Raw genomic sequence first — 25,198 nt, 5'->3', positions numbered from 1 at the left:
ATACAGAGATGTAACTGAGGATTTCCTGCTAGTGATTTCCTCTAATCACTAAAATTATCCTCTGTTGCCTCAAAGCAGCTATTCAAAATATAGTAACTTTGATGTGGTATATACAGGAAAGCAATATGGAATCATTGCAATACAAGTGATCTCTTGGGGAAACAACCAGTTTTCTAAGGGCATGGATCTGGAACGTGATTCTGATCTATGCCATATAATGAAACAATTAGAGCACCACTGGGTACTCTAAGAGAATAATTGTGCAACAATGCAATTGACAGGATTTTTACACAGCAATAAAAGTCACCAGCAATACAATGCAAATATATTTTGCAATGAAAAAATTCTGTGTGTTCCTTTAAATGATTATTTCCTCTGGCTATAGAATCTGTCAATAGAATGTTAGCCCTTTATTAAATCATATATTATCCATTATTTTTTCTCTTTTTGTAATGTCTACTGCACTGTGTAAGCTTTTTATTGTTTCTTGAGCCTCTGTCACAGTCACTGCACTGGGTAGAGGTAGCACTTGTAGACAGTGGCCACATTTCTAGAAAGAATGAAGGAAAAAAAAACCCTCAATAGGACTGTAATCTTAAATAAAGTACTCTCAACAGTAGTCTCACACACCTTACTGCTTCTACTTTTCCCTAGAGTAAATCTGGAGCATAATTAAAGTCCTTTGCCTGCTGTTTCTACTATTGTAGGGAAACCATGCCAATCTAGGTGACAAATATTTGTAGCACGTTCAAATATGTAAAATAGGTGGATCTGCCGGGGGGGGGGGGAGTAATTTACTTCCTGGAAACCTCAACTTTCATTTTAAAAAATCCTTTCCACATCAGTAGTAGTAGTAGCAGCAGCAGCAGCAGAGCTTTTCTGTAGAAAAAGCCCAGCAGGAACTCATTTGCATCTTAGGTCACACCCCCGACACAAAGCCAGCTGGAACTGCATGCCTTTGTGTTCCTGCTAAAAAAAAAAGCCCTGGTTAAAACTATACATGGTAAATATAGGGCCACAACATTGAACAAACAAAAATCTTTAAAAAGCTCGACATAGTCTTCCAGTTGTCTGGACACTGGAAAGCACTGACAATGTATACTACAGAGAATGCCCACAGAGCATCATTAATCATTCTGAGATTCTCCTTTACAAAAGGGGCCTCCTATATCCCTGCAGTAATCAAGGTCTTCCAAGGAAAGAGTTTTGTCTTTGACTGACCAGGATTGGACTGGTCAGACTGGGGGGCAGTTCTGTGTAATGTATATAAGCGGGACCCGGCCCGCGTGTTCCCTCTCTTGTAATGGATTACTGAATAAAGGATGTTGCCTTCAACCCGTCTCGCAACTCAGTACATTACAGTGGCGACGAGGATGGGATTCTAGCCAGGTAACTCCCGAAGAGGACCTTCACGGAGCTGGCTGGAGACGGAGAAGGCACGCCATCCAGGGAAATGGAAGCACCAGCCACCACAGCCACTATGGCTAACCAGAACGGAGCGACCGGTCGCCTCAAAGAGTTCAACCCCGCTAAACCAGAGAGGTGGGAGACCTACACGGAGCGGGTCGATTGCTACCTTCGAGCAAACATGATAACGGACGACAGCCGGAAAAGAGACGTGCTCCTGAGCGTCTGCGGAGAGGCCACATTCGAGATCGCCAAGGGTCTCTCGGCCCCCGCGAGACTCACGGAGAAGACGTATGAGGAGATAGTCCGACTCCTAACCCTATCGCAAGAAAACTGTGCCCACGTGGCCGGCCTAGGCTGCGACCGGCTGGTTTCATACTACGGAACTTCCAAAAGAACCCCATACAGATCCTGGGATGGGCCACGGTGAGGGTGGAGTTTAAAAGCTTTAGGGGGAACCTGGATATACTGGTGGTCAAATGCCAGCTCACCACTCTGCTGGGCCTGGCCTGGTTTCGTCCGTTGGGGATTCAGCAAGGGTTTGAGCATGTGTGCAGGGAATTTCCAGAGGTGTTTGATGGGGCCCTAGGGTGCTACAAGGGTCCCCCCATATCCTTACCTCTCGACCCCCATGTGCGGCCGATACGGCTAAAGGTCAGGGGGGTTCCGTTCGCTCTGAAGCCCAAAATCGAAGCAGAGCTGGACCACCTCACAGCCCAGGGAGTGCTAGAACTGGTTTCATACGCCACATGGGAAACCCCGATAGTAACCCCGGTGAAGCCTAATGGGGACGTGTGCGTATGCGCCGACTACAAGTGCACCATAAACAAGGCACTACAAGATAACCCCTACCCTGTCCCAGTAGCCAGTCACATTTTGGCAGCCCTGGCGGGGTCAAAGATTTTTGGAAAGCTGGACTTGGCCCAAGTGTACCAGCAGCTCCCAGTGGAAGCCCAGACCATAATGACCCACAGGGGGGCTTTCAGAGTGTGACAGTTACAATTTGGGGTGAGTGTGGCTCCGGGGGTCTTTCAGAGCCTGATGGATTCTCTCCTCAAAGGGATCCCCGGGGTGAAACCGTTTTTCAATGACATTCTGATCGCCGCACCAGACGCGGAGGAGTTCAGCAACCGGCTGCGAGAGGTCCTCCGCAGATTCCAGGCGGCCAGACTGAAAGTTAAGCGGGAAAAATGTTCCCTCGGGGTGCCAAGGGTGGAGTTCTTGGGGTTTGCGGTGGATGCGGCAGGGATCCACTCGACGGCGGACAAAACCAAGGCCATTGTGGAGGCCCTGGCCCCCACGTGCAGGGCGGAGCTACAAAGTTACTTGGGGTTATTAAATTTTTATCATTCGTTATTGCCCCACAAAGCGGCCTTAGCAGAACCCCTACATAGGCTCTTAGATAAAAATGCCCGTGGGTCTGGGGAAAGAAGCAGGCAGCCGCCTTTCAAGCGATCAATGAGCTCCTAGTATCCAATAACGTGCTCCACCATTTTGATGAAGCCCTTCCGGTGGTTTTAGCATGTGATGCGTCACCATACAGGGTGGGTGCTGTCCTGGGTCACCAACTCCTGGATGGGAGGGAGGTCCCAATAGCATATTACTCCAGAACCCTGACCCCCGCAGAGCGCAACTATGCCCAGATCGATAAAGAAGCCTTGGCAATTGTGGCGGGGGTGCATAAATTTAATGACTACCTGTACGGTAGACGTTTTACGATCGCCACGGATCACAAGCCGCTTCTGGGACTCCTCGCCCCAGACCGCCAGACGCCACGGATTCTGTCGCAGCGTGTCCTGCAGTGGAATCAGTTCCTGAACTCTTATGCATATGCCCTGGTTCACCACCCGGGCAAGGTGATGGGTCACGCAGACGCCCTCAGTCGCCTTCTTCTGCCCTCCATGGATCCGGCCCTGGCCCCAGCCCACCATGTGATGCTCATTGAAACACTACCAGAGAGACCCCTACATGCCGCCGAGGTAGCGAAGGCCACGGGGCGGGACAAAATACTCACGCGGGTTCTCGACTGGGTGGGGAGGGGATGGCCCGAGGGAAAACAGGCTGAAGAATTCAGGGCCTTCAAATCTCACAGGGAAAAACTCTCCTCGCACAAGAGGTGTCTTCTCTGGGAAAGCAGAGTGATAGTTCCCATTGCAGAAGCAAATGCTGGAGGCCCTACACGAGATGCATCCCGGGATTGTACGGATGAAGGCCCTAGCGTGCAGTTATGTATGGTGGCCGGAAATGGACAAAGAGATCGAGGGGTGGGTTCGAAGGTGCCAAGCCTGCCAGGAGTCCCGGCCCGAACCACCCAGTGCCCTGGTCCACCGCTGGGAAGCCAATAGGAGGCCGTGGTCTAGGTTACATATTGACTTCGCGGGGCCTTTTCAGGGCCAAACATTCTTCATTCTGGTGGACGCTTACACCAAGTAGTTGGAAGTTATCTCGGTAGCCGCCACCTCAATGGCGGCGGTCCGAGCGTTGCGCAGGGTCCTTTGCACACACGGGATTCCTGACACCATCGTCTTGGATAACGGGACCGCGTTCACCTCCCGGGAATTCTGGGAGTTCTTGCAGAGTACCTAATAAAACACATACGGTCCGCCCCCTTCCATCCGGTCACCAACGGCCAAGCAGAGCAGATGGTACGCACCACTAAAGAGGCCCTGGGACGCATAGTACAGGGCGACGGACCACCGCCTGGCCGCCTTCCTATTTGACAATAGAATCACCCCCAACCCAGTCACAGGGGTGAGCCCAGCAGAGTTGTTAATGGGGAGGAAGCTGATCACTAGGCTGGACCGGTTGCATCCTGACTGGGCCACCAATCTCCGCAGCTCTCCCGAAATCAGGGAAATGGCTAGGAGGTTCTTTCCGGGGGATCCGGTATACGTCAGGAACCATGCTAGTGGCCCCGTGTGGATAGCGGGTTGGGTGCTGCACGTGATGGGGTCCCGCCACTATGACGTCTCAATGGGGGGGGGGCCAAATTCTGTGGAGGCATATAGATCAGATGCGCCACCGCACTTTGCCGGAAGAGCCGGCTGCAGTACGGAACGAGGAGGAACCAGCAGCCGCCCCACCGTGGAGAGCTACCCCGCCCCTGCCGACAGCTCCGACTGAGCGGGCAGAAAGGCCACACCGGAGCGGGGGCGAAACCCCAAGAGTAGGGACACCAGCAGAGCAGCAGGGCGCAGACAACCATAGGCCGGCGGTACTCCCTAGCAGGGAAACCACCGCCCCGTCCGCTGCAGCAGCCACGGCCCCGGCAGCCCCGGTGATCACTCCTACTCCACAAGTAACCCCAAGGAGGTCGACCAGGGAACGCAAGGCCCCCGCTTACTTGCAAGACTATGTGTCCTGAACTGGGGGGGGGAGGAGTGTTATGTCTTGAAACATAAGCTGATGTACCGCATGGCTATCGCTACAGAGGCGACCCCGCGGGTCCCCAGATGTAGCTCGCCAGATGCCCCGCCCATCAAGATCTGTGGCGGGAAGTTTGACTGACCAGGATTGGACTGGTCAGACTGGGGGGCAGTTCTGAGTAATGTGTATAAGCGGGACCCGGCCCGCGTGTTCCCTTTCTTGTAATGGACTACTGAATAAAGGATGTTGCCTTCAACCAGTCTTGCAACTCAGTACATTACAGAAAGGTTGTTACCCATCTCTTTCATGGTTCCCAGCTTTGTATTTACAAAGAAAGGCACTTACATGAAGACGTACAATCCAAATTTCTATGAATGATCTTTGAAGTCCTGTGATGTATTCCAAATGCCCTTCTCAGATTAGATGCTAGGCTGATCTTGTTGGAGACCCATATGTGGCTACTTGCATCCACCTACTAGCTAAAACTCATTTTCAATCCAGTGTGTCTAGTACCCTTGATCCTTTCTGATAGCCACACTTTACCTGGCAAAGAATTGAGAAGAAACTCCAGAAGCATGGTCTCTCACCCCAAGTTTTACTGCATCTTGGGTATCAAAAGACAAAAAGAAACCACTGAGCAGTAGTTCTGGGATTATTCCCTACAGTCAGATAGGGCACAGATATAGAAATATCCAGTTATTCTACAGCATGTCAAGTGTTTTCAACCAGCAGATTATATAAGATCCCTTGAGATTTCCAAACATCAGAAAATCTTTACTCTGGCACACTTTAATGCTCTAATTTCAGCCCTCCTTGAAGGCAGATACCATCATGCCCCATTCCATCAATGGCTTTGTCCATATCCTAAAGGGAAAGTATTGAACATGTTCTACAGCATTCCCCATTCTATAACAACATCCAACATCTGTATATTGCTCCAATTCTGCCAACTTTACCAGGAAGATATATACAACTTCATCTCTCCCCTCCTTGCAGACTCTCCCCGGAGATAACTAATAAAATTGCTAAATTCTGCCTATAGGTATTTGGGATATACAGGCAGCTGATTCAGTCTCAATAACTTTGCCTGTCTGTCAGAGGAGATCATCTGCTCTGCACCCCTCCCCCATCTGCACTCATTGTTTTGTGCTTGTCACACTGCATGTGTTCTTTTTATTATTGCTGACTCTCTGGAACTGATTTTGTATCAAAATGAAATCCAACTTGAACTTGGATATGGCTATGTCCAGTAAGCCATGGACCAGAGGGAAAGTAACCAAGCCTGCCTTGTATAGGTAAAGTACTTTCAGAAAAGGGTCCAATGTAGTCAGTTCTGAGCAGATCACATTAAGGCTGAGAAATTTAGCCATATGAAACAACTGTTCTGAGTATAGATCAAGATGGGCAGCCATTTTAGTAGCAGCTGAAAAGAGCAAGAGTCCAGTAGCGCTTTAAAGACTAACAAAATTTGTGCAGGGTATGAGTTTTTGTGAGTTTCTGTTCACATTTTCATACCTTTCAAAAACTTTCTTAGTCATTAAGGTGCTATTGAACTCTTGGTCTTTTCTATTGTCCTAAGTACAGATGGAGATCCTCCATTGAAGAAATAGGTTAGGAGTCTGTAATGCACCCATTGGGTGATGGTTCTGAGGGAGTGGCAGAGCCATCTAAGGACAGAAGTTTGTCCTCATCCAGTTCCAAAAGGTTTAGGTCTATGGTGAACAGCATCAATGATGGGGCCCAGCATGGGCAGGTGTCTGGTTCCACAGGAGGCAGCAGTTGCTCTTTCCATTGCATAGGCAGTATATAGGTGGTGGGGGTACTGGAATCATTGTGGAGGAGGTGGCCCCAAGTAGTGTGGAATTTAGGAGTCACACAAAGATTTGTGATGCTCTTCAATGGGAGGCCCTCTGTTACAGGAGGGGACTGTGAATGAACCTCAACTACCTCATTATCTGCAGACAGAAGGACTTGGGGTTGGATAGGGTGTTTGGGGTCATCAGGAGGAGGAAAGATCCTATTGGGTAGAGCAAGAGTGAGAAGCATTATGTTTAGACTTCAACTTCTTCTGAGGCAGTGGTTTTGAGGAACTCTGTGGAGCCAAAGATTTCTTTGGAGCCAATTGTGAGCCTAGTTCCAAATTGATCCTGATAGCACTGACCCTGAGGGGGAGTGCAGCCCTTACCCTACACGCTGGTCCTGACTCCTTGGAGGGGATCTGGTCTTTACCCAGAGCCATCAATACCTTCTGTCAAATGGCAGCTTTGAGTCTGGAGGCTCAGTCCATGTGAGCTTTAGGGTTGAACTGCCTGCAAAATTGGGCAGAGATGTTATGGTCCTTGCAAAGGCACTGGAGACAATGAACATGGTCATTTGACTGTGTCCTTTTAAGGCTGCATTCAGTACACTTTTCAAACAGGACCATTGTTTGTTGAAAAAACCCACGGTGAAACAACATTCTTTTTGAGAAAGTTGAGAGACAGTACAAAGAAGAGGAAAATACTTGAGGAAAAACTTGTAAGCATCAGAAGAGAGTGAAACATCTAATCTCAGTGGTAGCAAAGAAAGGACTGAGGGAGGGGGTGCTCTCACAGCCCCATCATGTGCCAGTTGGGCAGGAAGGAGCTGGCTCGTGAGGGGAAGGGAAAAACACTCCAAAACTTCTAGAGAGCTTTAAAGAAAGATCTCCACAGTAGGCCAGCACAAGTGTGACTCCTATGTGTACCTGCACAGAAACCATAAAGATTAAAAGGTGGTAATGAGCAGCAAAGTTTTGAGATTATAGAATGGACTGTACTCCCTTCAATAGCATATGGTAGATTCTAGCATTGAATATTCCTACATATAAAACATTCCATGTAGACAGAAAGATCTTTTTCACACAGCCTAAGTATTCCGGTATGCCAGCTGGTCAGTTACTGAACAGTAACGAGTTTCTGCTAGCATTTCAGACAGCCCCGATTCAGTAACTGGCTGCTACCGGAATACTCTCACCTTTTCACACAGTCCTGCGGCTGTCCCAGTTGTGAGGCATGCCTGAGTCGTCACTAACAAAGAGCAGCTTCTTCAACTTTTCAACCCCTCCTTCTGGGTTGAAATCGCTATGGGGTGCTATGTGAAATGCCCAGTATCTAACCCGGGAGCAGTTTTCGCGCCCTTTTTCGCCCGCCGGCGCACGATCTCCGGCTTTTTTTTTTTGGGAACGTCGGGCTAAGATCGCTATAGCGCTATAGCGACGTATCACAACAGCATCACCATAGGGATGCCTGGGCTCCATTAAGATGCCAGATATCGCCGCCGCTGAAACCTGGTAACTTATCTCAATAGAGCCTAGCCATCTCTATGGTGTTGCTGTTGTGATACGTCGCTATAGTGCTATAGCGATCTTTGCCCGACGTTCTGAAAAAAAAAATAAGGCCGAGATCGCGAGCCGGCAGGCAAAAACGGCTGGCGCTGGTGGAAGCGAGATAAGAGCGGAACAGTGTGAAATGGCTCGCTTCAATCACGGAACCCTATCGGAAAAAAAACCTTGTATCTGAAAACTCCCATCCCTGTCTTGGATTACTGCAAGGCGGCACAATACTGACTCCCGGCTTCCACTGGTAAGTGTGAAAAGGGCCAAAGATAATATAGAAGGAACAAGGTTCTGCACCTGCTCTTTGCTTGTTAGTTTCTTGTGTTCAAAGAGCTTTTATTATAGCGAATATCCCCAAATTTTACCTTCCATCTAGAGTAGTGCAGTCCATTCTATCACTTCATGTATCTGTTACCTCATTGCCATGTTATTATCCCATATGCATGAACTAGTGTTCAGACTGGTGATCCCTAATTGTGCTAAAAAATGACCAGAAGCATGCCAAATACATTAAACCAACATGTTGGAAGCACTGATCTCCATTTTCTTTGAAGTGTCATCATTGTGAGGAATGGAGCAAGGATGCGGCACTGTTCTTTAATGCAACCATGCTTGAGTTGACAAGGCACAGTTATTGTTTAGAAATCACAGTCATGTCACCATACTGGGAAGGTATGATTCCAGCAAGCAATATTAATTGGGTCATGCTGCAGCTGAAAGATATACACCCAATATCCAAAAATCCAGGGGAAAAGTGCTATAAATTGTCAATAGTCTGGGAAATTCTATCAGAGACTTGTGTGAAAAAAGATAATTTGTGAATTTTGTATTCATGTAAATAGGAGAGTATAATTAAACATCTGTTCAGAATGTGTAGTCAGATATTAAAATGCCTTGGAATGTGAAAAAATTTATGAAATTATCCAAGGCATAATCTAGCATACAGACATGATCTATAGTTGACAAAGTAACTCAACTGAGCTTATTCTGTTCTTGGTTTCAAAAGCACATTCCATAAAATATCAATAAATATCATTAGACTTCATAGACCCGAAGATGTATATAAACAATTTTAAAACTTGCATGTTTGGGACCTACTATAAAGTTTCTGCACTGGGTCCAGTGCAGGTTCTTAAGTAGAATATTTGTACCCACATTATTTTTTCAAGAGTTCATAATGTAGGGGTAAGTGTTCACAAGAGATAAAGGTACTTACTCTCAATATATCTAATTCTCAACATGGCCCCATTTGTTGATAATTAAATCTAGAGACTGATGAGGTATATCTTTCTGCAAATCTGAGAAAAGCCTGAGGTATGCAGAAAAATCCAAAATCTTAAATATATATATATGAGTGGTTAAAGCCCCCAAAATAATAGAAGCAGGACATATACCTTTAAGAAATGTATGCCCTTTGCTGTGGCCATTGTGGTGGTTGCTAAGCAAGCACAACAATACTGCTAGCCTTCAGGCCTTGGTTTCTGTCAGTAAAAGGCAGGGGGAGGCCTTTGAGGGAGGGACTAGGTCTGATAGCAAGCAGTGGCAGGCCCAGCTGATTGCTAATGTTCAACAGTAGCCACTGCATAAAAGTTGTGTGCTGTAGTGGTTAGAGTTTCAGACTAGGATGTGGGAGACCCATGTTCAACTCTCCCCCTTCTGCTACAGCCTTGGGTCCATTGTTTCTCTCTCAGCCTAATCTACCTCATAAAGTTCTTCTGAGTATGAAATGGGAGAGAGGAAATTATGTATGCTGCTTTGGGTTCCTCATGGGATAAAGGAGTGATATAAACAAACAAACAAACAAACAATAAAGCTAAAAACTGTGAGGGAAGAGAAAAAATAAAGGATTGTTGGTAAGTGGGAAGAAACAGGGAATGGGGAGAGGATATGGGAGCTGCCAGGAGGAGTGAATGAGTGTGGGGAAGGGTACATGGTGTAAATGAAGAAACCCCCATCAGTATTTGTTCCGTTTGTACTGAAATACTTATGTGGCACTTTGTAAAGTAACCCCATGAATGATGTAGCTTTGGAAGACCATGTTCATACTATCTGTGTTTATTCGGGACTGAGATTCAGTCTCATAGTTCTGGATTAAGTGCATGGAGTCAGCCCCAAAGCTTTTCCAGCACAGGGAATGAAAATGAGATGCAAGGCCAGAGATGAGATGTCTCTTTATGCTAGCAGCTGCCTGCTAACACAGGGATTGTATTGCTAATTCTGTGAGACATTACATTATCTTGTTTATTTAAATTTAGTCTATAAAATGTACCAAATTGTATAATGAGAATGGGAATAAAATTTGTAATTGCTTAAACAATGTTCAAAATATTCTATACCAGTGTTCAAATACATTAATATATCATTTAAAGTACCAGTAATATTTCTTTTCAAAGACCAATATGTTTAAATTAAAACATTCATTTACTTTATTTCAGCAGTTTCGGTTTAGTATCAAATTGTTCATTGGAAAAAAAGGGGGTAGAGCCCAAAAAATCTACTTCCCCTTCCAAGCATAAGATTTTAATATATGGCTCATAAATGTGCTTTGCTAGACCAAGGGAACAAGACCATAGGTTAATTTAATAGAAAAAAATATGGAATGACATTGATTTTGGCCAATATCAATTACAACAGTACTACCCTATTTTACAAATAACAACTGGACATTTTACACATGTACAGTATTCCTCATAAAAACATATTTGGATTTAACAATGTGTCAGTATTAAAAAAATCAAATTCTTTGCTTTAGTCGTGTTAGAGGCATTTGTATGTATCCAAATAAATTCTTTACAATCCAATACATTATATCACAATTAGGAATATATATATATATATATATATATATATATATATATATATATATATATATATATATATATATATATATATATATATATATATATATATATATATATATCTTTATATAATATATATACCATTAACTTAAATTTCGAAAGCATTATTTTCTAGTTAATGATGTTAGTAGAGAAATGAGGTTGTCCAGATTGTACTAGTAGTTAAACCAATACAGACAGTTGTGATTATTTCTGAATTTGTGTATTGGATTGGGCTCCAAATAGTCTAGCATATCATGCCCATTGTGGTTTTGTAAAAGATGCAGTCACCAATCTCAATCCAGAACAATTACTCATACTTAAAACTATAAATGAGTCCAGTAGTACCTTAGAGACCAACAAAATTCAAGGGTATAACAAAGGCCTGCAACAAATTGTTCCCATATTCATTTTAACAACACAATCACTGGACCTAACAACACAAGCAATACAATCTTAGGTTCATTTACTTGTTCATCTTCTAATGTTATATATGCCATCAAGTGTCAACAATGCACTTTCATTCTCTATATTGGACAAACATGTCAGTCCTTACACACAAAAAAATAAACGGACATAAATCCAGTATTTAAAATCACAGCACTAAAAAAACAGAGGAAGAACATTTTAATCTTCTAGGTTATTCCACTGCTGACATAAGATTGGCAGTACTCAAACAGAGAAGCTTCAAGGAAATATTGTAAGAGATTGTTGCACTTGAATTCATTCACAAGTTTAGAAGAATGGACCCCTAAGCTGAATTCTTCTCCTCTGCTCTAATCAAGCTGATTACAATGTGTGTTGTACCTCTGCACCCTGAGTTCCTTCTTTGCAACACCCCTCCCACTTTCTGACTGTGATATAAGGATACAAGAGATCTCTGTTGCAACCTGTATCTGATGAAAGGAGGTTTGACTCTCAGAGCTCTTACCCCATACATCTTATTGGTCTCTAAAGTGCTATGGACTCATATCTACCATGGACCAATATGGCAACCCTCTGAAATTTAAAACTATTTGTAACTAATTTCATTCATTTTAACTGGACTAAAACTCAGGAAAGCTGTATCTGAACTTTTCCTGCTTTACTAATCTCAAGTCAAAAGGTACTGGTAGTACCTCTAATTTAAATAATCTACTTTTCAGGAGAGCTGTCACAGTTTATTTGTGGATGTTCTGTCCAATCTAGTTACCTTCAAAACAAGTTCTAGGAAACTGAGTGCCTGACTAGAGACCTATTTCTGTACATCCTCCCTTTCCCCGTTTACTGTAGCTCATTCTTAAGAGATAGCAACAGTAGTAGGACTTTTTGGAAGTTCAGAAGGGGGAACACAAAACAATTTGCTGAGTTCGATGGATTAGCCCAGAATATTGGTTCTGACTACATTTTGCAAGAATTGTATTCTCACTGTTATGGCTGCACTGGTAATAAGGCTCATCATATTATAATTGTATGTTTTACAATAGAATCAGGCAGGTATCACTAGAACACAAGGAATTAACTAGCTAGCTGACAAGATATTGTGGACTTCATTAACTTTATGAAATTATTATTCTCATTGCCTTTTCCATGTCGTCATGTTACACAGGCTATTCTGATAACTATTCAGAGGATTGGAAATGAATTACTAGATTCCATTAGACTCTGAAGTCCAAGGAAATGAATGACACTTTATAATTTTAACCATATGCCGTATTTTTCGGTCCATAAGGCGCTCCGGACCATAGGACGCACCTTCCTCCTGGGTGGCGATCCGCTGCCTCCACCTCCAATCCCGGCGCTTCCCCCGCGCCTGCCTCCAGCTCTGCTTCCAGCAAGTGCTGGGATCACTCCACGCTGCCCCGACCGCAAACCCAGCGCTTCGCGAGTGCCGGCTGCAGAGGGGGCAGTGTGCTTCCTCCGTGCCTGTCTGCCTGGCTCCAGCTCTGACACTTACAGCAAGCGGCAGGTTCGCTCCCTCCACCCTCTGATCCTGGCGCTTGCTTTAAGCATCAGAGCTGGAGCCAGGCAGACAGGCACGGAGGAAGCACGCCGCCCCCTCCGCAGCCGGTGCTTGCGAAGCGCTGGGTTTGTGAAGGGGGCGGGTGCTTCCTCCGTGCCTGTCTGCCTGGCTCCAGCTCTGATGCTTAAAGCAAGTGCCAGGATTGCTCCCTCCGCCCTCCAATCCTGGCGCTTGCTTTAAGCATCAGAGCTGGAGCCAGGCAGACAGGCACGGAGGAAGCATGCTGCCCCCTACGCAGCCGGCGCTTGCGAAGCGCTGGGTTTGCGGTGGGGGCAGCGTGGAGTGATCCCAGCGCTTGCTGGAAGCAGAGCTGGAGCCAGGCAGGCAGGTGCGGGGGAAGCGCCAGGATCGGAGGCGGAGGCAGTGGATCGCCCCCCCCCCCCCGGAGGAAGGTACGTCCTGTCATCTCTTCGCTCCATAAGATGCACACACTTTCCCCCCACTTTTTTTTGGGGGGGGGGGGAAGTGCGTCTTATGGTCCAAAAATACGATACTTTGCAGAAATATTTTTGTGGTGAGTCAGATGAAGATATCTGCCACAACATTTCAGCTTTATTTCAACAGAAACTGGCACATTAATTTGTAAACACTTTGGGTCCATTATTGTATTTTAAAAAGTAAGCCAGTAAGCTCCATTCTCTTTGATTTTAGCTATGTATAAAAATGAAATTCATTTTAAATTGCAAAGTCACATATTGTGACAAGTTTTTCAGAAGAAAAGAAATATTTGGCTTTGTGTTTTTTAATCTCAAAGTATATATTAGAAGTTTAATATATTTTATGATGAACAAATGCTTTTTATATCATATGCTAACAAGAATATATGAACTATATTTCAATATTTCCAAACTGCCTGGAAATTACAATATTGGAGTTTCATGTTTGTTTTGGACATTTCCTCCACTTTATACTGTATAAGAATAAGAGGCCTAAAACTATAAGTTATCTATTATTGCACAATCACCAAACTGGGTCACTCTTGATAGAACATTGACAATGTATCTACATCAAGAGTTGCATTTGGTTCAGTAAATTAATTCCAGTTATAGGCATCAATCATGCAGGTTTTGTAGAATTTCTATTGCAATCTCAGTCTCAGCAGTGTTCCCTTTTGGGCCATTGCCACAATCCAGAGAATGCAGCTGGTGTGAGAAACCAGACTATCATGAATATGCGAGCTGTACTATGAATGCAAACCCGTGCATAAGGCATTGCTCATCTATTTAAGGAACTGCATGCACACTATGTCTACGTGATGGAAATTTGGCTTTGGCTGTTTGTTTTTATGGAAAGGGCAACTCTACATACATGGAAAGAATGTAGGAGCAGAGTTGTTCTGTTCACTGAAGCAAAGCTTTTTTTGTAGCAGGAACTTTTTTGCATATTATGTCACATCCCTATTATGTAGCCAATCCTTCAAGTGTTTACAGGGATCTTATTGCACGGCCTACTGTAAGCTCTTGGAGGATTGACTACACCAGGGGTTTGTGATCTAATATGCAAAGGAGTTCCTGCTACAAAAAAAGCCCCGAGGAAAGCCATGTGTGCACTGCAACTCATTTACATGCAAGGAGTTGCTGGAACTGGGTGCTAGTAATGCTACTGTTTTCTAAAAGAATGGTTTCAGATTTAAATAAAAAAAATATTCTATGAATACTGTTCTTGCTGATTCTAGTTTCAAGTATGCAAGCTACATTAGCAAGAGGGCTCTGCACCTTTAAGAGTTTATTCACAGCAGAAAGAAAGCCCTCAAGTTTTAAGAACTTTGCACCTTTTAAAATGTTATTAAAAGTCACTATGACAAATATCAGATTCCAAAATGGAAAGGATGGTCTGACTTCAGTTGTTTAAGTTTTTGCAAAAAGTAGCATAAATGCTCAATAATGCAAAAGACTGCATACCCCCCCTAAGAAATTACATGAAATCATATGCAGAAGCATTCATATTTTCAAAGGGCATTACAATGGAAGAAGAGCACAGTCCTGTAATTAAAAATATTTGTAATTCCTTCAGGGTTGCGTTCTTATCTAAAATCCTTCTTTATTCTGAGAATGTGAACAGAAGAAAGACTAATACAAGCACTTTTTGTTCAGTTTTAATCCATGTAAACTTGTGTTGTATTCTTGAAACATTGTACATGTGTTGAAGGAAAACAAGCAGGAAAAAGAAAAGGACAATGTTTTTAAAAACCCAGGGATATCCTTAAGTTGACAGGAAATCAAATAATTTTAATTTTGGCATCAAATGCTTTGGTCACACCATACTGACACTGTGATCCAAGATGCTTTGTTCTAAGCACCCAGTTATGAAAGGTAGGCGTGTTGTAGTTTTTCTATTTTAAGTCCCAACATACAGTTCACTGTCTTCCCAGATGAAGGGAAGAGAGAGAAAGAGAGAGAAAAAGGTGGTTTGCTTTTTTCATTTTTAATAGTATGGATTAATCTATAAGTCTACAGGACGAGAAAACTCGTAGAGTGTCATTTCACCCTTTGAGTGTACATGTTCTGCAACAAAGTTGCTGAAGTACTTTCCGCTGGCAAAGATTATTCTTTTTCACTAGCATACAGAAGCCTCCTTCAGCCCAAGATTCTTCCGTTGCTTCCAGTGATCATAGAGAATGGAGAGAAGTTGAAGGTTGGAACAGCGTAGTGTCAAGTGGAGGAAGGTTTGTCAGACAGGCATATTTGATGGAATTTGTCAGACAGGCATATTTGATGGAAGAAACCATTCAGGAACAGGTAGTAAATAGGAAATTTTGTTTCCATCAAAAGGAATTTCAGTCACAACAGCATTTGTTTTCAAGAAGAAACATTGTGTTCCAGCAAGGAGTGATTTGTATCCATTTATGAAAGGAGGGAAAAAAAGTCAGAGAAATATTAGAAAACAGTGAAAAACACAGTGGAAGATATTTTATTGAGTATTATGAATAAAAGAAACAGCTATGTCACATGAAAGTACACATAATATAAACACACAAAAGTTTATATAGCCTAGTACCTTAACTTGCTTCTCTAAAAGCAAGTGCTTACCGTGGGGGTTTATGACCCACTGTACCAATGCAAAGTCATAACTAATGACATTGTATTAGAATTGAAAGCACTTCACAGATCTATTCACTTGTTATACAGGGGAAGAAATCTTTCCTCCCACTCCATGTAAGAAAAAAATAACAAGTCAACTGAGGAGTACTGCATTTACTTGAACACAGAGAATCCAATCTGTCTCAGAAAAGAATGCAGGTTTTCAGCTGGGTTTTCAGAGATCTCATGCTCAAATAAATGTGGTACATGTTGTTCACTTATTACTTTTTCCTTGCAGAAAGGAAGCAGGGTATGCACATACAAAGCTGAGTTTCTTCCTGAAAAGTAACAAGAAAACAGGAACAATGCCAGCATTTTTTTTAAAATCATAAGTCAAAGTATGACAGTAGCTATTTGATTCTCTATGAGTCTAATAAATCTTAGCTGGGATTCTTTCTGCTTGTTCAATCCTCACTGGCTTCAGCAGGAGAACATTAAGCGCTGCTCTCACTTAATTGAATATTACCCCTGTGCCTTTTGGTTTATCAGTTTTCTCTCTTGTGCAGAACAGCAAAGTGGGGAAGATTTATAGATGAGAATTGCTTTTGTGGAAAGAATGAAGAAAGGAAGTACAGAAAAATACTTAAAAAATGCTTTATCATAGGAACTGGAAATTGTCTCATAAAGAGTGAACCAACTTGGAAAGTGTCAAAAGAAAAAAGTTAAAATTCTGTAAGCTGGGATTTTCAGTTTGTAGGAGAAGAAAGCTGGATACAAACCAACATCCAATATGAATAAACACCTAAGTTAAGCTCTTGGGGAGGACATGAGAACAATCACAACAAGAGGCATACAGAAAATTGCCCAATACCATAAAGGCTTGCACAGCAGGTGATTAGAAGGAACAGAAGAAGTGTTACTGGGATGTCATAAAAGCAGATAATATGAATAAGTTGGTAGCAAGACCACTTCTGTGTCATGTTGATATGTCGTGTTGATCAACTGAGACATCTCATATCCTTTCTGAGCTATCTGATCCTTGTCCAACTCACTTGGAAAACTTTGGCTGATATCAAAGCTGGAGACCCCCCTGATAATCTAAGATAGTTGCTTGTCAGTGGCTGCCAAATGGTTTTAAGGTATATGTGAAATTTCTAGTTGAAGGGGCCAGGAATGCTCTGTTAGCTGTAATAGATGCACATCCACCATTCTGTTATGCCATACTACTCCAGAATATACGTACCACCTTCTGGATGGCAAAAATGATGATGAGAATAGACACAGTTTATATGGAATATTTGGAATATATGGAATACAATATGATTAGGGTTTTTTTAACCAATTTCTGGGTATGGATTATAGCAAATTCTGAAACAGTTATTTGAAATAAAGAACTTACACTATCAGCCTGATTTTGTCTGCTATGACTGGCATAAGTTTAATTGCATTAATGTTGAAGCAAGTGATATAGGGCCAAGGTATATATTCATGTTTTAAAGGTGTTGAGTCAGATGCATAACAGCTGTGGGGAACAGCTTTTAAAAAATAAAGAGCCCAAATAGGCCTGGCATGCCACCAAATGGGAAAGAAGGGCTCCTACCTCTCCACCCAAGCCATTTAATTGTGTCAGAACAGTTATTTCATCATTTTAGGCTGCCAGACTCCAGGTGGGACCTAGAGATCTCCTGAAATTTCAGCTTACCTCCAGATTACAGAGATCAGTTCCCTTGAACTAAATGGATGTTTTGAAGGATGGATTGTATGACACTGTACCACACTGAGGTCCCTGTTCTCCCAAGGGCTCCATCATCAAATCTCCAGGAACTTCCCAACCTGGAGCTAGCAACTCTTCACCCCCTGCCACCCACCAGTTGCTGAGAGGGACATGGTAGATCTAGCATTTTGGTAGCTCTTTGTGTATAGAATACTCTAAATGGAGAAGCAAAAACAGGAAAACAACTCCTATCCACTGTTGTTTCAGCATAAGAAAATGGCTTGGGAGGAAGACAGGAACCCTTCCTCCTCCCATAATCATGTTCATAGCTCATTTGACTAAAACTGCCTTGGTGGAACATCAGGAAAATGTCAGGTGGTGTTCAGAAGCTGCAACTCTGTCCCTGCAGGGGCAATAGCTTTTGCAGATCATGGCTTGCTGGTGATTGGGAGGGGTATCGACTTGGGTGGAAGTCCATTGCTTGGCTTGAACTATTGCGGGTTTGGTTGATTATGGGGACTTGCTGCACTGCTGGTTAGATCCTCCCACAGGTGGAGGAAAACCAGAGTAAGCTGTGAGATGTGTCTATGGAATCCCTGTGAGATGGGGGAGTGAGAGGAATGGTGGTGGGCAGGGAGTTAGGTTTAGGAGACTGTGATATGAACATGCTCAGTTCCCTTCTAATCTCCTTCCCATCCCAAAGAATGATGATGTGCAGACCTAGTCTCCTTTGCCCTCCTCTTCAAGCTTGATGTTGTGCAATATCAGATCAATTATGAATAAGACTGCTTCCCTTGAAGAATTTATTAGGATAGGCAATTTTGACCTGGCATGCTTGACTGAGATCTGGGTGGACAAGGATGAAGTGGTGGCTGTCACTCAGCTAACTCCTCCAGAGTACTTCATCAACCATGAACAGGAAGATGTGTGGGGTGGCATTATCATCTGAGATTCTTTCCCCTTTGAATGACTTCCTGCACCAAACATTGCCAGCACTGAATGTGTAGGCCTGGTGTGGGGTGCAAGGGAGAGGGTGGAAGTCTTGCTGGTTTACCGTCTGCCTAGTTTACCAGCTGGCTCCCTACTGAGACTGGCTAAAGCAGTGGTGGGGTGGGCCTTGTGTTCCCCCAAATTGATAGTTTTGGGGGTCTTTTGTGTTCACACTGCTGCTGCCTTGCCTGATGCCTCCTTAGACTTTATGACTGCCATAGCATTATTAGAACTCTCTCAGGTTGCCCCCTCCCCTGCATAGAGCAGGCCATACACTGAATTTGATCTTCTGTGCAGGGATTTATCTGGATTCAGTGGTACTTTGTGAACTTGTGTCACAGACTGATGAGCTTATTTATACTCACCCATGAAGGCTCATGGATCCAACTGGATTCCAGAACACTCTGTGGTATTTATCTAGTTCTGCCACCACCTCTCTTGATGAACTCATTGATATCTGGGATCTGGGCCTTCATGAGTCCACTGAGTTGCCCCCTTGTGCCCTTTTTATCCCCATACTACCTTGTCTCCCTGGTATAAGGATGAACTAAGGATGGCACATAGGGGGCCTAGACAGCTAGAGCAACAAATTTGTGATGAAGCAATGACAGCACTTTATAGAGTGCTCTTGAGGCTTATGGAGTGGCAGTGAAGGCAGCAAAATGCTCTTTTATGTCTCCATTGCATCTGCTGTGTCATTTCCAACTCAATTGTTTAGTATTATTAGGCAATTAATTACCCCTTAGGCAGCTGAAAATTTTGCTACTAGCTGTAACACATTTGCAATGTTCTTTTAAGATAAAAACCTTGCTTCTTTACCAAGACTTGGCTGCCAGATCTGGAGTCAGTAGGGAATCTCAGGGCCCTGTGAATGCAATTGGGTCCATTTTTGGACTCCTTCAATGTACTCTCCCAGGTAAATGTTGACAGGATTCTATTGGCTATACGACCTACCTCCTGCTCCTTAGATTCTGCCTTTCCTGGTTGGTGAAAGCCTCCAGGGAAGTGGTATGAGGAGGAGCCATTATAAATCTCTCTCAGTGCTCTTTCCCTAGCTCTTTTTCAGGCAGCCTTTGGGTGACTGGATCCATTAAGCAGGTGGTATAATTCAGCTATGTCTTTACCATTCACACATCCTACCCTGCTTGATAGTGGATAGATCTTAATGGGGATAGATTTTTAACCCTTCTGTATTTTATAGATTATTTATTGTATATTTGCATTGTTTTTATTGGTGTATTTTAAAAGCTGTTAGCCAGTCCAAGTCCTGTGTGTGTGTGGGGGGGGGGGGGAGCAGGATATAAATGTAATAAATTAAAAAATAAAACTAAAAACTGTTTCTCACAGCTCTTGTGTAGCCATGGGGAACCCAAATTGGTTCTTTAAAAACATGAATGTGTAGTTTGGCTTTCAGTTTTAGGGGTGGCAGTACAAGGACCTATTGGAAGGGCACAGATTTTCTCCTCTAATTACATGAATGGAGATTATAAGCATAATTTACCATGGTGGATATAAAATTACACAGATACTTGTTGGCTGCAGAGCTTTCTGATGTATCAGAATTTTATTCCATATCTCCATGGAATAACATATCAAGAAAAGAAAGGTCATAGTAAAAAACAACTCCGTTCCCAGAAATTTGCTAAATATTGCTAAAAGTGTGTTCACTTTTATTGGTCATTTCTTGGCAAATGGTTGACCATATTTTGTTACTCCTATAACAAGAAGAAAGCCCTTTTCAGTATCTCCACATCTCCTGATACTTCTTTCATCTTCTGAAAGTCAAAAGATACTATGCATATACCAGAGTTTAAGCAGGACCTCAGACCTGAATGTGTATGCTTGTTCAGTATTAATACAAATAAGACCACAGAGGTTTTCCAGGAACAATATTGTTCACAGGAAGCACTCTCTCCCTCAACATTCATATAAAATTTGGCTAATCAGGACCAAGTCCATGCATAGTTTCCCCTATAAGGCATTGGTCCAACAAGACATTATTTTGTTAAAATGGTATAGTGAGAGTGACAACAGGAACTGCCTTCTAGCTGCTGCTGAAGGTAATGTTGCAGCTCAGATTTATATATATATATGAGATATTTTCCAGGATTCTTTCCCATCATATTGTCATATTGTATTATACATGCTTTTTTTTTCTTTTTACTGGATGAATAAATAGCAATAACTTGCAAAATATAAATGCAGAAACTTAATATTTTTCCAGGACAGGAAAGTGTTAAGTATAGCAATATACATTTACTACAATAACAGGGCAATCCTAAGAACACTCTTCTGAGAGTATGCAGGATTCTGACTAGACCTGTTATGATGGCAGAGTCTACCAGTAGTCCCTGTTCTACCCCCAGCTAAAGCTGAGAACATTCTAACAATTATTATATTGTATAATTCAGAAAACCCAGGCAATTCCTTCTGACAATTTCGTTTTGCTTTGAATGAAAATTTCCAAGTTTTGCTTATTTTCTTATCTTGACATCTTATGATGATGTTGTCAGGCATGACATTTAAATAGATAAACACATAAGTTACAAAGAGTTGGATTGAAGCTGGATCCAAAGAACCTTCACTGGAATCAGGTCACTGAACAGGTATTTGTTGCTTTCTCCTTCCTGCTCCAGACCCATGCATGCCCCCAAAAGGCCCTGAGAGTTGGTAGATTCTTAGGAATAATGTGAGATCAGCATAGAGATCTGGAACGGGAAGCAGCAGAAATCACTTCCCTCTCCCAGAAGTGGTCATGGAAGGGGAACTCAGGAATGAACTAAATTTGTTAATTATTTGTAATTAAAAAAAGATCTATTAGCATATACTGACCCTTTTTATAAATCTGAAATTGTAATGCAACTGTTTATTCTGATATCAAAATGACTGTATAGTGAACAAGTGTGAGAAATGTAAAAAAAAAATCAAACAAAAATAATTTATTTGGAGGCACATACAAATACTTACCATCCTTGCAAACTAGGCCAACTACACAGACACCTGTATCTAAGATATAGCCATTTGGACAACTCGTACAGTTTTTCTCTCCTGGACCACTGCACCCGAAGCAGCTGGCATCACATCTAATGAAAAGATAGCAAGTTATAAATAAATAGCAAAAATTAACCACACTGTCTCTCTGTTTGCTCTCTACTTGGTTCCTTAAGCTTCATGTAAGATCCTTAAATATTAGTAAGTATGGACTACATTGTAGTAAGTAGGAATACATTGCAAAGATGACAAATTATATAGTTCATATATGGGGGACAGAACAACCAATCGCCTTAAAAGTCCAAAATGAATTCTATGGGACCCACGTGGACAGATTCAACACTTAAAGGAAAGATTTAAAAATTTAACACTTAAATCATTTTGGTGTCATCCTTATAACAGTCCTGTAAGGCTTTACAAAGTATGCAAAACATAATTGTTCTCAAGGGCATTATTTTAGAGAAAGTAAAGCTGTGGTGTATTGGGTCAACTTGGGAAGTGACCTCTAGGGCTTTTTTTGTAGCAGGAACTCCTTTTCATATTAGGCCACACATCCCTGATGTAGCCAATCCTTCAAGAGCTTACAGGGCTCTTAGTACAGGGCCTACTGTAAGCTCCAGGAGGATTGGCTATATCAGGGGTGTGTGGCTTAATATGCAAAGGAGTTCTTGGTGGCCTCTATTAGAAGAATTGGTTTTTATACCTCGCCTTTCACTCCCTCAAGGAGTCTCAAAGCTGCTTATAATTGACTTCCCTTCGTCTCCCAACAACAGACATCCTGTGAGGTAGATGGGGATGAGAGAGCTCAAGGTCACCCAGCTGGCTTCATGTGGTAGAGTGGGGACTTAAACCTGGTTCTCCAGATTAGAGTCCACTGTTCTTAACCATTACACCACGCTGGCTCTCAGGATGTTGTGTCTATTAGAATGATGTGTCTTTCCCCCTACTAGAATGCTTTCCCCCTTCCAGTTCTTCACTCCAGCTCCAGTGCATTACATTATTTTACTAGTAATTTTTGCTGTTTGACTCAAATGCTGTTATATTTTGTGATCTGCTTGTTGATTGACTGAACATCTTTATTTTACTAGCAAGAACAAAAGTTAGAATTCTGCACTATCAATGACAATAAATACAATAACGGGAGGTAAGTATTATAAACCCTGTATTAAACAAAGGCTGAGAACAACAGAACAGTTCTAAACAGAGTTACATTCAAATCCATTACAGTCAAGTCTGCTTTTTAATAATTTTCTTAATTGTACTACAAGTGGCTTGCCTCTAGTGGATTTTTTACTGATGTCAGAACTTCTGGCTTCGATTTGTAGCTCAGTCTTTTATCTATCATGCTGCATCAGTTCTAGTATGAATTTGGTGAAGTCTAGTTTTCAAAGACCAAAGCTCTGCTTGCTTCCTACTCGCTTCCATTAGTTGTTGGTAGGAATGAACAACGTATACAAAAATAAATTAAAATTATATAAAATTTTATTCTGTGGTATTCAAGACCCTGTTGTGTTGCTGTTGAAGTCTAATGGAAGTCAGTGAACCTGGTTCTTTCCAGATTTTGGCTGCTTGCTAACGGGGACAGGAGATGGCATCCTTTCTCAGAATCCATTTTAGTTATTTAATTTTTAATTTAATTTAATTTTTAGATTTATATCCCAAATTTTCCTGCAAGTGGGCTCAGGGCAGCTTACAACATAAATTTAGACATCTATTACAGATAAAAAATAAAACATCATAAAAACGTCACAGTGCAAAAACAAAGGCAATGCAACATCACAAACAGATGGCAAGCCAAACATCAGTGTATATCTATGAGCACATCACTGTCACTATGATGGTAAGGTGATGGGGGAAGATAAGTTAATACTAAAGGGATGCCTGCCAGATCAGTTAAAAGTCTGGCAAAAGAGCTCTGTCTGGCAGGCCTTGCAAAATCTTGGTAAGTTCCGCAGGGTCCAGATCTCTAGCAGGAGCTCATTCCACCAGTTAGGGGACAGGACCAAAAATGCCCTAACCTTTGTTGAAGCCAGTTAGGTGTCCTTAAGACCAGGAACCACAAGAAGATGTTGAGCAACAGATCTCAAAACCCAGGGTGCGGGGCTCATATGGGGAGAGGCAATCTCAAAGATATGCCAGCCCCTGGTCATATAGGGCCTTAAAGGTAAGGACCAACACCTTGAAATGGATCCGGTACTCAAGAGGTAGCCAGTGTAGCTCACACAGCTTTGGGTGCATCCACATCCATAAAGGCCTCAATAACAACCATGCTGCTGTGTTCTGCACCCACTGGAGTTTCCGGAGCAGGATCAAGGGTAGCCCCGCATAGAGAGAATTACAACAGCCTAATCTGGAAGTGATCTTTGCATGAATCACTGTGGCCAGATCATGGGAAGGAACCAGCTGCTGAGCTCACCACAGATGGAAAAAGGCGGCTTTTGCAGTGGTGGCAACCTGTGCCTCCATAGATAAAGAGGCATCCAGGAGTACCTCCAATCTCTTCACCTCTGCCAATACACCAGTTGGGCACCGTTTGGAGCCTGATCCTGACCCCCACCCCCCCAACCAAGACACAGGACTTCCATCTTTGATGGATTCAGTTTCAGTGACTCTGACACAGTCAAACAGCCATGGCCTGCAATGCCTCACCCAGTTCTTTGGGGGCAGAGCCTGGGAAGCTATCCATAAGCAGAGTGTCATCAGCATATTGGTGATAACCCAGTCCATACCATCGGACCATTTGGGCGAGAGGGCGTATATAGATGTTAAATAGCATCAGGGAAAGGACTGCCCCTTGTGGCACTCCACATTCCAATGGGTGTCATTGGGACAGTTCCCCCCCCCCCCCGAGGGCCACCCTCTGTCCTCGACCATGGAGAAAGGAAGTCAGCCACTGCAAGGCTAATCCCCAACCCCCACATTGGCTAGGCAATGGGCCAACACCTCATGGTCAACCATATTGAATGCTGCTGATAAGTATCAGCAGTGCCAAACCACCACGATCCAGATGTCTCCAAAGGTCATCCACCAAGGCGACCAACACTGTGGAAGCCTGACTGGAAGGATGTCCATTTCCTCCAAGAAAGCCAGGAGTTGCATTGCCACTGCCCTCTCCTCTTCCATGCTCAGGAACAGCAAGTTTGACACTGGGTGTTAGTTAGTAAGGACCGCAGAGTCCAGAGACGGTTTCTTCAGGAGAGGATGAACCACTGCCTCCTTCAAAGCCCCTGGGAACATCCCTAATAACAGGGATGAGTTGATAATCTCCTGTAGGGGAATCCTGACCTCACCACCATTGGCTTTAACCAGCCATGACAGGCAGGGATCAAGGGGGCAAGTGGTTGGTTTTACAACCACCAGGGTCTTGTCAATCTCCTCCTAAGAGCGTGGGCTGAAATGGTCCAAGACTGGACCTAAAGATGGGCAAGGGGCTTCCAGTTCACATATTGTATCAAATGTGGCTGGGAGGTCACAGTGGAGCAATGAGATTTTATCTGCAAAACAATTCACAAATGT

The 25,198-nt window shown here is 43.2% G+C and overlaps 1 protein-coding gene across 2 annotated transcripts in view; it reads right to left on the bottom strand.

The window, feature by feature from the left end:
* PCSK5 (proprotein convertase subtilisin/kexin type 5) overlaps positions 1–25,198 on the bottom strand; it is a 429,617-nt gene that overhangs the window by 68,855 nt on the left and 335,564 nt on the right. Inside the window, exons 20-21 of one of the 2 annotated variants that reach the window (XM_060237481.1) lie at positions 21,659–21,774; positions 15,047–15,565 (exon numbers count right to left, since the gene is read on the bottom strand). In XM_060237481.1, the coding sequence (XP_060093464.1) occupies positions 15,450–15,565; positions 21,659–21,774 (232 nt within the window). In that variant the 3' untranslated portion in view covers positions 15,047–15,449. Of the gene's footprint in view, positions 1–15,046; positions 15,566–21,658; positions 21,775–25,198 lie in introns of those variants that run through there. The other variant, XM_060237482.1, reaches the window with a different exon arrangement.

Source organism: Heteronotia binoei, chromosome 4, assembly GCF_032191835.1.
Source record: "Heteronotia binoei isolate CCM8104 ecotype False Entrance Well chromosome 4, APGP_CSIRO_Hbin_v1, whole genome shotgun sequence".
Lineage (NCBI taxonomy): Eukaryota > Metazoa > Chordata > Lepidosauria > Squamata > Gekkonidae > Heteronotia > Heteronotia binoei.
The sequence above is the reverse complement of the archived record's forward strand: the minus strand, read 5'-3'. Positions and strand labels throughout refer to the sequence as shown.